This window comes from Cornus florida, unplaced genomic scaffold (genome assembly GCF_030987335.1).
Source record: "Cornus florida cultivar Cherokee Brave unplaced genomic scaffold, ASM3098733v1 CherokeeBrave_3.0.0_Hap2_Chr11, whole genome shotgun sequence".
NCBI classification, from domain to species: domain Eukaryota; kingdom Viridiplantae; phylum Streptophyta; class Magnoliopsida; order Cornales; family Cornaceae; genus Cornus; species Cornus florida.
In genome coordinates, this window is record NW_026775581.1 from 45,474,460 (window position 1) to 45,484,693 (window position 10,234).

General features: G+C 37.2%; 1 protein-coding gene across 1 annotated transcript in view; it reads right to left on the minus strand.

The window, feature by feature from the left end:
• LOC132285859 (uncharacterized) overlaps positions 1–9,273 on the minus strand; it is a 51,346-nt gene extending 42,073 nt beyond the window's left edge. The window contains exons 1-3 of the mRNA XM_059788092.1: positions 8,981–9,273; positions 8,821–8,890; positions 4,861–4,903 (exon numbers count right to left, since the gene is read on the minus strand). Coding sequence (XP_059644075.1) covers positions 4,861–4,903; positions 8,821–8,890; positions 8,981–9,131 — 264 coding nt within the window. The 5' untranslated portion in view covers positions 9,132–9,273. The remainder of the gene's footprint in view (positions 1–4,860; positions 4,904–8,820; positions 8,891–8,980) is intronic.
• Positions 9,274–10,234: the final 961 nt, after the last annotated feature.

Here is a 10,234-nt window from a genome sequence, read left to right on the forward strand (position 1 = left end):
GGAAATTCATCCGAAAGGGGTGGGATGAATCTCTAAACACATTAGGTTCCAAGTTAGGGACGGTAGGGGAATCAAATTTTGGGAGGACATTTGGTGTGGGGATCGTTCTCTTGCATGCTCTTTCCCCAAACTCTTCAAGATTGCCACGGATATGCACGCCTTGGTGGTTGACTGCTATTGGCTTGATAACGGGGAAATGACTTGGGATGTGCATTTTTCAAGGCACTTTCAAGATTGGGAGATGGAGGATGCCATTGGGTTCTTGGAGCTTTTGTACCATTAGAAGGTGGTGGGCAGTGGTCTTGACTTTAAGGTGTGGGTCCCTCTTCTCTGGATCGATTTGATGTCCAATCTCTCTATAGATGCCTCACGGATGTTCCAGGCGATCCCTTCCCATGGAAAGTTGTTTAGCATTCGAAAAGCCCTCTCAAGGTGGCTTTTTTTGTGTGGACACTATGTTGAGGGATGTGTTTCCCTTTTGAACGCTCTTTAATACAATTTTACTTACAAAAATAAATAAATAAATAAAGTAAGTCGAGACAGTTGAAATCTTGCAAATTCAAGCCAAGAAGCTGCAAACACTCCCATAAGCTAGATAAAGCCACCTCTTGAGAGGATTTCCTAATCCCATCATGCAAAGCAGCATTTCTTTCCCTCCAGATAGCCAAAAAAAACAGTAGGCATAAGACATTGCAGGGATTTAGATTTTATAGAAGAACCTCTAGTATGATCTAAGAACCATTTCACCGGCTGAAGCACGTTAAGAAGTTGAGGAACAACAGCATTCATGAGATGAAAAATCTTCTCCCAAACTTCTCTAGCAAAAGAGCAGTTACAAAACAAATGGTCGACAGTATCTAAGTTCCCATAGCAGCAATGATAGATTGATATGAGTTGTAGACCCTTCTCTGCACCCATCCCTTTCTCCAAACTAAAAAAATTCTCCCTATGGACTTCTGAAATGCCATGGGTTCTTGATCAAGTTTATCCCTTCAATTCATTACATTTAGTTCTTGACTTAACTGATTGATGCGCATGTGTTTGGATGGTGTGTGAGAGGTTGAAAGATGAAAGAAAGCAACAAGATCCTAATAAGAATCAGGACTATTTGCGGGTGAAAAAACAAAGAATAAGGATAGTTTGGTCTTTTCCTTTATTGATAAAAGGTGTTGGAGAGCCAGAGTATATTTATGGGGAAGATCCTAATATATATATATATATATATATACATACATATGTATGTATTTCATAGGTACACAAAGAAAGGAATTGTAAATAACTCAAGACGTAAAAGACAAACCTCAGATATAAAAAGATTAAGCTGGAATTTTGCTAGATCGAGAGCGAGAGACTATGGTTTTAACTGTAGATGTTCAGAATATAAAAAATATATAATAAGATTAACTTACTGTTCATAATTAAAGCGCAATGATATTTGAAGCATTACAAGCTATTAAGAATTCTTTTACGAAAACTGCCGTAGTATTGGAATTTGAATGGGAGCAGATGACTCCTCTGCAGCTCTCTATTTTTCCACAGAGTAGTTGATTGGCATTTAGAGTTTGATGGTGATAGTTTCAAGAATAAAAGGAAGCAAACAGTCCATAAATGTCACTTAAAATTACCGAAGCTAGCCTGTTAACTTCTTCACAATGGACTCTATAGGACTTCAACTTCCTTTACAAGTTTCTTTTCCATATTTCACCAAACCACCTTTTTGAGGACAAAGGTCTTTTAAGTGCTAAAAGTCTTTTAGCCTTCTAGAAGCCCCCCAAACGCTCCCTAGGTCATTCAACCATGAGGGCAAGTTCACCACAAATAGTTTTTCTCAAATAATAATTGAGAATGAATTGTGATTACTTGCTAATAACATTTAGATTCCATTTCATTGATTTTCTTTCACCAATCTGCTTCCTCTAAGGATAGTGAATCACAGACTACCACATCTTTCTTAGTCCCTTAAATTAGGTCAGTCTTTGATGTCACCCTCTCATGCAGCACCTTTAACCCAAATCACATCAGTCCCTCTTGTTAGTAAAATCATTGGCCTTTTCTTTTAGAAGACCAAACCAATCTGATCAACTTCCTGTTATCTTGTATAGATTGATACTACCTCCACCTTCCCTCTTCTGCTATACTATTTGACCACTCATCTTTATCAAAATTCTAATTTCAGCTACCACACTTAACTTTTGTTCCTAAGTGCAACAGAAAATGTGGGAAAGGCATACGATAGAACATATTTAGGACACTAATGAATTTTTATTCAACTTGATGGCCCATCTGACAATGTCACAAGATATGTATATATAAGTGAAATATCATTAGAAGCACTCAAAAAGGGGAGCGAACCCAAAAGAATATGAAGGGTGTCCAAAGCGACGCTAAAGTTTCAAGCTATCCACAAAATCCAAAAGATTCCCCAGAGATTTACAATTTCGCCCAAAACCCCAAAACAATAGAGTAGACAAAATATTGTATTTGAGAGCCCAAATTGGAGATTCCTCTCCCTCCAAAATATTTCCTATTTCTCTCGTGCCACAAACCCCACCATAAACAAAGGGAAGTGACCTTCCAAGCTTCTCTGACTCGGCTCTCCACTATACACCCTCTCCAAGTCTCTAACATTTCCACCGTGGAACTGGGTACCCCCAAAACATACCAAAAAGCAACCAAAAACATAGACCAAATATCTCTCGCTACTGGGCAATGAAGAAGATGGTTCACAGATTCTCCCATCTTACACATGCAACACTAGTTTACCACAAACTAACGTCTCCTTCTAAGATTGTCAAGAATGAGAATGCTTCCAAGAGTGGATGTCCAAGCAAAAAAAAAAAACACCTTCAAGGGGCCTTCGTCTTCCAAACCACCTTCCAAGGGAAGGTAGAGCCTAGGGTTTCCGACAAGCTTTGGTATAAAGATCTAACCTCAAAAGTTCCTCTCAGGGACCCACCCAAACCATCTCATCCGTACCAGTGCCCTCCACCACCTAACTATGGAGTAAAGCTAAGAACTTCGTGACATTCATAAGTTCCCAATCATAAAACGCTCATCGAAACCGCACATCTTAAGTCAACCTCCCATCATCAAGATGATATCAATCAGCAACTAGAGCATGTTTACTCGTAGAGATCCTGAAGAGTCTAAGAAACTTACGAGCCAAGACAAAGTCCCTACACGAGCAATCCTCCCAAAACCTAACGTGTTCCGAACTTTGAACCAAATGCATTTAGAGAACTCATCCCAACCCTTCTGGATAAGCTTCCACACACCCACACCCGCTGGAGATCTCAACTCTCCAGACATCCATCCTCCGTCTCCCTCCCCACATCGACAGGCAACAACCCTCCTCCATAATCTGGACCTTTTGCCTCGAAATCTCCAAAGCCATTTTCCCAACAAAGACTTATTCAACAGCATTTTTTTTTTTTTTTTTTTTTTTATAACTAAAATGTATTAGAAAGCGTTCAAGAGGGGAACACATCCCAAGATAAAAACAATAAACCAAAGAAAAATACAAAAAAAAAAAAACCAAATATAGAGCCCTATGGACCCAAAGAACCCAAAAAGTCCACTATCTCATCTAAAGAAATACAATTTCTTCCCATTACCCAGCAGAAAAGGGAACTAATAATAGAAAATTTCAGCATTGTTTAAAGGGGAGCACACTCTTTCCCAGTTAACCAAGTGGTATTTGAACTCTTCACCCTTACTACCCCACAAAAACTTCCTCTGAATCTCCTCTAATCTCTAAACAATAGACATAGGCATCGGGAAAAGAGACATGAAGTAGGTAGGGAGATTCGAAAGAGTGCTCTTCATAAGAGGAAGCCTCCCTCCTTTTGAAAGGTATTGCTTCTTTCAACCTGCAAGTCTTCTTTCAAATCTCTCAACCACAGGGTCCCAATCTGAAGTCCTGGACGAGGCACCCAGGGGTAGCCCCAACTAGGAGATCTGAAAAGAGCCAACACGACACCCAAGAATATCAGCAAAAACATGAATCTCCTCTACCTCCCCAACTGGCACTAACTCACTTTTCCCAATGTTGATTTTCAGACCTAAGACAACTTGGAAATAAGTCAAAACACATCTCAAAAACCGCAACTGATCCACCCTCGCATCACAAAAGACTATAGTATCATCCGCAAAAAGCAAGTGAGAAACAGACAACTAATTGGGAGAATTTCCCACCGAGAAACCTCAAATAAGACCCAAATCCTCCCCCCTCCCCATTAACCTTCTAAATGCCTCCATAACGATAATGAAAAGAAAGGTCCAGGGTCTCCCTGGCGTAACCCTCGAGAACTAGCGAAGAACCTTGCAGGGGAGCCATTAACCAAGACAGAGAAATGCGCTGTCAAGATACACCGGTAAATCCATGATCTCCATCTATGCCCAAAACCCATCCTCTCCAACATATGGTATACATCAAAAAATTCCAAGAGACGTGGTCGTAGGCCTTTTAGATGTCCAATTTGCAAACAATCCCCGAAATACCACTTCTAGCCCTAGCTTCCACCCACTCACTAGTGACCAATACCAAGTCCATAATCTGACACCCACCAACAAAAGCATTCTGGGAATCCGAAATCACCTCATCCAGAACTCTTCTCAAGCGGATGGCTAAAACTTTCACAAAAACTGCTGAAAGAAAGACACAAACCCAGTTCGGACCTCCTCATCCCTTGTCACAATATTCCCGTCAAGCCGAATCCTTCCAATATGATTTCCTATTCTATGGGCATTCACCAAACGGTGGAGATATAATATGTTAGATATGATGCATGAATTTATTATGTATGCAACTAAATTTGTAACAAACAAATCAACTTTACAGTACAAAAGAATATTACAAACCTTGATAAATTCATCAGTAGAAGGAACTTCCACACTTGAACGCCTGAAATGATGCAAATTTTAGTCTAATACAAACAATATATGGTACATAACAATCAATAAAAAGTTTATATTACATAAACTGTTAACTACTTATTAACTTCTCCATGAAAGATCAAGATCAACTCTACAAGTAAACTTTACTCTGCTTGATTCAAGAAAATGCATAACTATGTCTATAAATTTTATACAGGGTCTGGTGATATAACATACTAATATTGGGGCTGAAAGAAGAAAAAAGTAGAGACACTACAAAGTGAAACCCAGAGTATCGTGAATTTGATTGTTCTTTATACTGGTAACATCCACAACTAAAACGGAAATTCCACTTCTAGATTGACCAAATTTTAACTATAATTGAAGTTTCAGAACTCGAAAAACAACATTGATGTTTAGAATTCTGAACTTCTCCAAGAGTTTATTCCCCTTCTGTGGTGTTAGGGAGGACTTTCGTAGAACAAAACTTGAGTCTATATTTCTGTTCTAATTTCTAGCTTATTGTAGAAATTGTTCAGAAGTAAGTGTTAGTTACCTCCCAAGGTTGAAGATTGAATTCATGCTACATTCAAGGGTATTTAGGTTTTTTTTTTTTTTTTTTTTTTTTTTTTTTTTTTTTTTTTTTTTTTTTTTCCCAGTAAGGGTAATTTGACACAAATGCACTTGCCAAACTAGGGTTCATGCATTGCATACCTAGTCTTTCTAAATTTTCAAGTTTAATCTTGTTTTGATTCCCTAAAATAATGTAAACATGCATGAATATGTTTTGGAAACTTCGATATTGAATATTTTTCCAAGTATAAACCAGCAGAAGTAGTCAATAGACCGATGTATCGATCAAAGGCTTCTGGAGTGATGTCGATCAATCAACTTTTAATTCAATAGATCAACTTGTTCAGAAAGGAAATTTTCAACTTGGTTTTAAAATCTGCAAAAATCTTATTCTGTTACTACTACTTGCCACTTGGTTGCCTATATATATCTAACAGTAGGGCAGGCCTATACACATCTCATACACACTGAGAATACATCATTGAATGCAATTTTTTATGAATATATCTGAGGATGCATATTTTTTGTCTACATTCATCATACTTGGTTTTGGTGAGTGTATGCATATGTGTTTGACATTCATTGTTGCGTGCTAAAGAGATTAGTTCAACACACCAGTTCAATTCAGAACCAAACTGACGTTTGGACGACTGGTGGTTGAGACCGTTTCACTAGAGAAACAGTTTCGTGAGGAGAGGACGTTGTTGACAAGTGAGAAACAGGTTCGTGAGGAGAGCATGATGCTGACAAGTGAGAAACACTGCCTGGAGACTTTTCTGGGGAAATTTTTGGAGTCTTTGTGTCAAGGAGTTAACTAGGGGTGTTCAAGGGTCAATGAACTATTAACCTAGGTTATAATCATTCTTTCTTGATAGTTGATTACTTTGCCTGGACTAAGTCCCTTGGAATTTTCCTTTCTAGAGTTTTCCACGTACAAATCTGGTGTCTACTATTAACTGCTGTATTCCTTTAAATTTCTATGGATTTTACTATCTACTAGTTTATTGTGATTGAAATTCTGTTAAATTTTCTTTAATATTAAAAGTAGTTAGAGCAGTCTATTTGTTCTACAAGACCTACTCACCCTCCCTCTATGTCTAGATTAGTGGACATTGCACAACTCATAGCATCAGGTTAGCCCAAGAGTCATATCACCTTCTGTGGGAACCAAAGTGTAACTAGATATAAATTTATCAAAAAAAAAATGTAACTAGATAAAAGCTTCATTGATTGAATGGACAAGAATAAAGGTTACAGAGAAGAAGCATCTCTAACAAAATCCTTAAGGTTGACTAATATGCACATTGAAGCTCCTACTAGTGCAAGAAATTTTACTAAATTCTTCTTTCCTTGTGATACCATAATAATGACAAGACAGATTCCTAAACAACAGAAGCAGTCCACTGAATTATATAATTTCAAAGCTAAAGCCCAAAACAAAGAGTCACCCCTCAACCTAGGGCCATTAACCGTAAGGCTTGCAAACGAACCAAGAAGTTCACAAAGAACTCAAACTCAGGTCGGTAAGAGTTTGGCTGATGTTCATTTGCTAAGTAAACAAGTTGAACTCAAACAACATTTTCAAGCTTGTCTTGTGTGGCTCCTGCATAGCATAACCTTTTCCTAAATGTGGTGGGGCACAACATCCTTCTCCCACCTGATCCTGTGACACCCCCATTGTAATTTAGAACTCCTCTTAAGCGCACATCAGGGAACCCTTTCCAACTAACGTGGTGCCTCTGTAGCATATCCCCTTTATGCACAAGCTGTCTTTCTGCAGTCCTCAATCACGCCTGTGCTTGCATCTCATATTTCATCCCAGTGCCTTGCAACCCTTGTGTTTGACATGTAGCTCAACTGCCCATACCTATCATGAACCTTTATTCTTGCCTATCTACCCCCATGTGCTTCACCATGGTCCAATGTGCCTCCCTTTTGACTTTTGTTGGATAAACACTCATCATATGATTCCCTTTGTACCAAAAGCATAACCACTCTTATATCAGCATACTTGTGTGGCCTGGGGGCTTAAAGAGGTTTCCGCCTTTCGAATTTATAGGATAATTGTTCCTATAATAACTGAAAACTTCACTAATCACACTTTTAGGGATTTATACCATAGTTTAATTTTTCACTTCTGTCCATATCCCTTAATCATCAAAGGCAAACCTACTTTATGGTTAAGTGTGGAATCCCTTCTGCCTAAAAATTTAAAATTTCTTGTTTTGCTATTTGCTTTTAGAGCTATTTTTAAAAATAATATTGTCGGACCCCACCAATGATGCATACATTTTCTCTATAGCCACCAATTGTAAATAAATGTACACATACACACTCATTATATTAAATTTAGCGCCTCTAATAAATTACAGAGTCTACCCCTGTTGACCCTCAATCCAGATAGTTCTCAATGGATCAATAAAAAAGAGATTGTTGTATCATCACTGATATTGCCATCTTTTTCTTTAGTTGCTTAGTTCTGTTAGAGATGAATAGAAATGTGTACATTGAACACCCACCAACCCCAAAAAGAAAATAGATAAATTAATAAATAATCAAAGAAGTATGTACAAGAGTAGAGGATATGCACATTAGATACAAGGGGTTTATAGGCCAAGATTCACTCAAGTAAAGAGCAGTTGGTCACGTAAAATAGGCCATGACCAGTGAAAATATAAACTGCAGTGCCTTAAAAGTTGAGGTATACACAAGCTACAAAAAGCAGCTAAGTTAATGATCTAATATCAACGGATGAACCCAAATTCCATATCTTTGTAAGTGATGGAATAGCACCTTTTATAGGCAACATACATGTCAAAAGTCAAAAAGACTATGGTTTCAATTCACGCAATTGTTTTTGCAAATACAGTTTTACCATGGCTTCTAGAATTCCCATCAACCATTACCCATTCAACCCGAATATATCAACTTTCACTATTTTAATTGTTTTTATAAGTATATCAACTTTCATTATTTTACCCAATTTCATTAATTTTTTATTTATTACCCAAACACTAGAAACTTGTTCACATAGGGAATGAGTTGGGAAATGTGATTAGTTCATAAAGTAATTAAAAAAAAATTGACTTCAACAAATTTATTAACCAAATTTCAGATAATTAAAGCCTAAACTTTTTACTACACAATCTGAGCTTCAATTTGATTCGGTTTTGGTTTAATACATAGCCATGAAATCACGTTTAATACACCTAATTTCTAAATCCAAAAATACCAATAATGTAATTCCATTTACAACCAAAAATAATAAAAAAAATAAAAAATAGAACCACATACACGCGAACAGATATTTACACTTTCTGTAGAGTAGTACAGGATCAGAAACGCATAAAATTGGAATTAAAATCAAATTACCAGTTGGATGAGAGCTTCTCATAGGCATCAGTCACTTCTTCAATAGAGTTATCCCTATTGATCCCCAAAACTGTAATTGCAATCAAGAAAACGATTATTCATATATATGTGTGTATTGCGAGAGAAAAAAGTTTGGCGGGGGAATGGGCGAGTGACTCACCATCGTAATGAGAAACAGGGAACGAACGCGGGATGACGAAGAGCTGATAGTACATTGAGACTGTGAAAAGAATCAGAGGCAGAGAGTAGGCTTTGAGAATAGACGCCATTGATGGACGCGCCATTGGATTATCCGAAGGAACCCTGGTCATGAAACTGGTGAGAGAGAGAGAGGAGGGTCACTAGGCACGGGGATTATTATTTAGGAACTGTAGGGACTGTCGATCATTCTTTATAGATTTTCGTTCATTATTATTTCAAGGACGGCAAATACGTTGACACCCTAGTGAGGTTTGGTTGCAACTAACAACCACCACTATCTTTTTGTCTCAAGTGTAGCGTTTTTTTTAGGGCAAGAATGTTTGGGTAAGAGCATCTGCTGTTTATTTATATATATATATATTTTTTTTATAATAAATTTACATAAAAATAATAATAAAATAAACTAATTATTTTTAGCTCTAGTTATTATTTTATATATTTTGTATAAAAATATATGTGTCAATAATAATGAATCACGTGTCATTCCCAATATCTTTTACAAAACTACTTAAGGGTTAACTGATTAATAGGTTAAGAAAAAGAGATGAGAGAGAAAATATGATGATGTGACCGTGAGTTGTGCAAAATACACAACAATTTTATATATTGATGAGGTAGTAATGTATCTTAAGATATTAAAAAATTTACACATTGTGTATATTTTATACAAAATGGTCTTTTAACCTATTGCTGAAGATGCTCTTAGTAGTTAGAGGAAAGGGAGACGGTGCAAGGCTCAAAACAATCACTCGAACAACACAGCACATGCAAACCAAACCAAACTTCGGTTCATTTGAAATTCCATTATAGTTTCGATTCCAAAATTAACAACGAATTACGGAGTATATTCATATATTTATATATATAGTCCCAAATGAATAATAAAGAATTGAACCAAGGAGGATTGCTCGGCAACACAACAAACTGGCGAGCAAGGATGCTTTGACAGCGATCAAGTATTCCGGCAACGAGCAAGGATAATGTGCTCGACAAGCACAGAGGACTGCACAGCGAATAAGTGAAAGTGAACTGCTTGTAATACGTGCTCGGCGATTACAGAGGAATAATAAAGAATTCCTAACCAAGTCCTTACTCGAACCCGAGGACACTAAAGAGTAAAATGGTCATTTTGCTCCATACTATGCTATAAAAGTCATACAGGGGTCATAATGGACATTTCTAACCATTTTGGTTCATAAACGTAAGATAATCA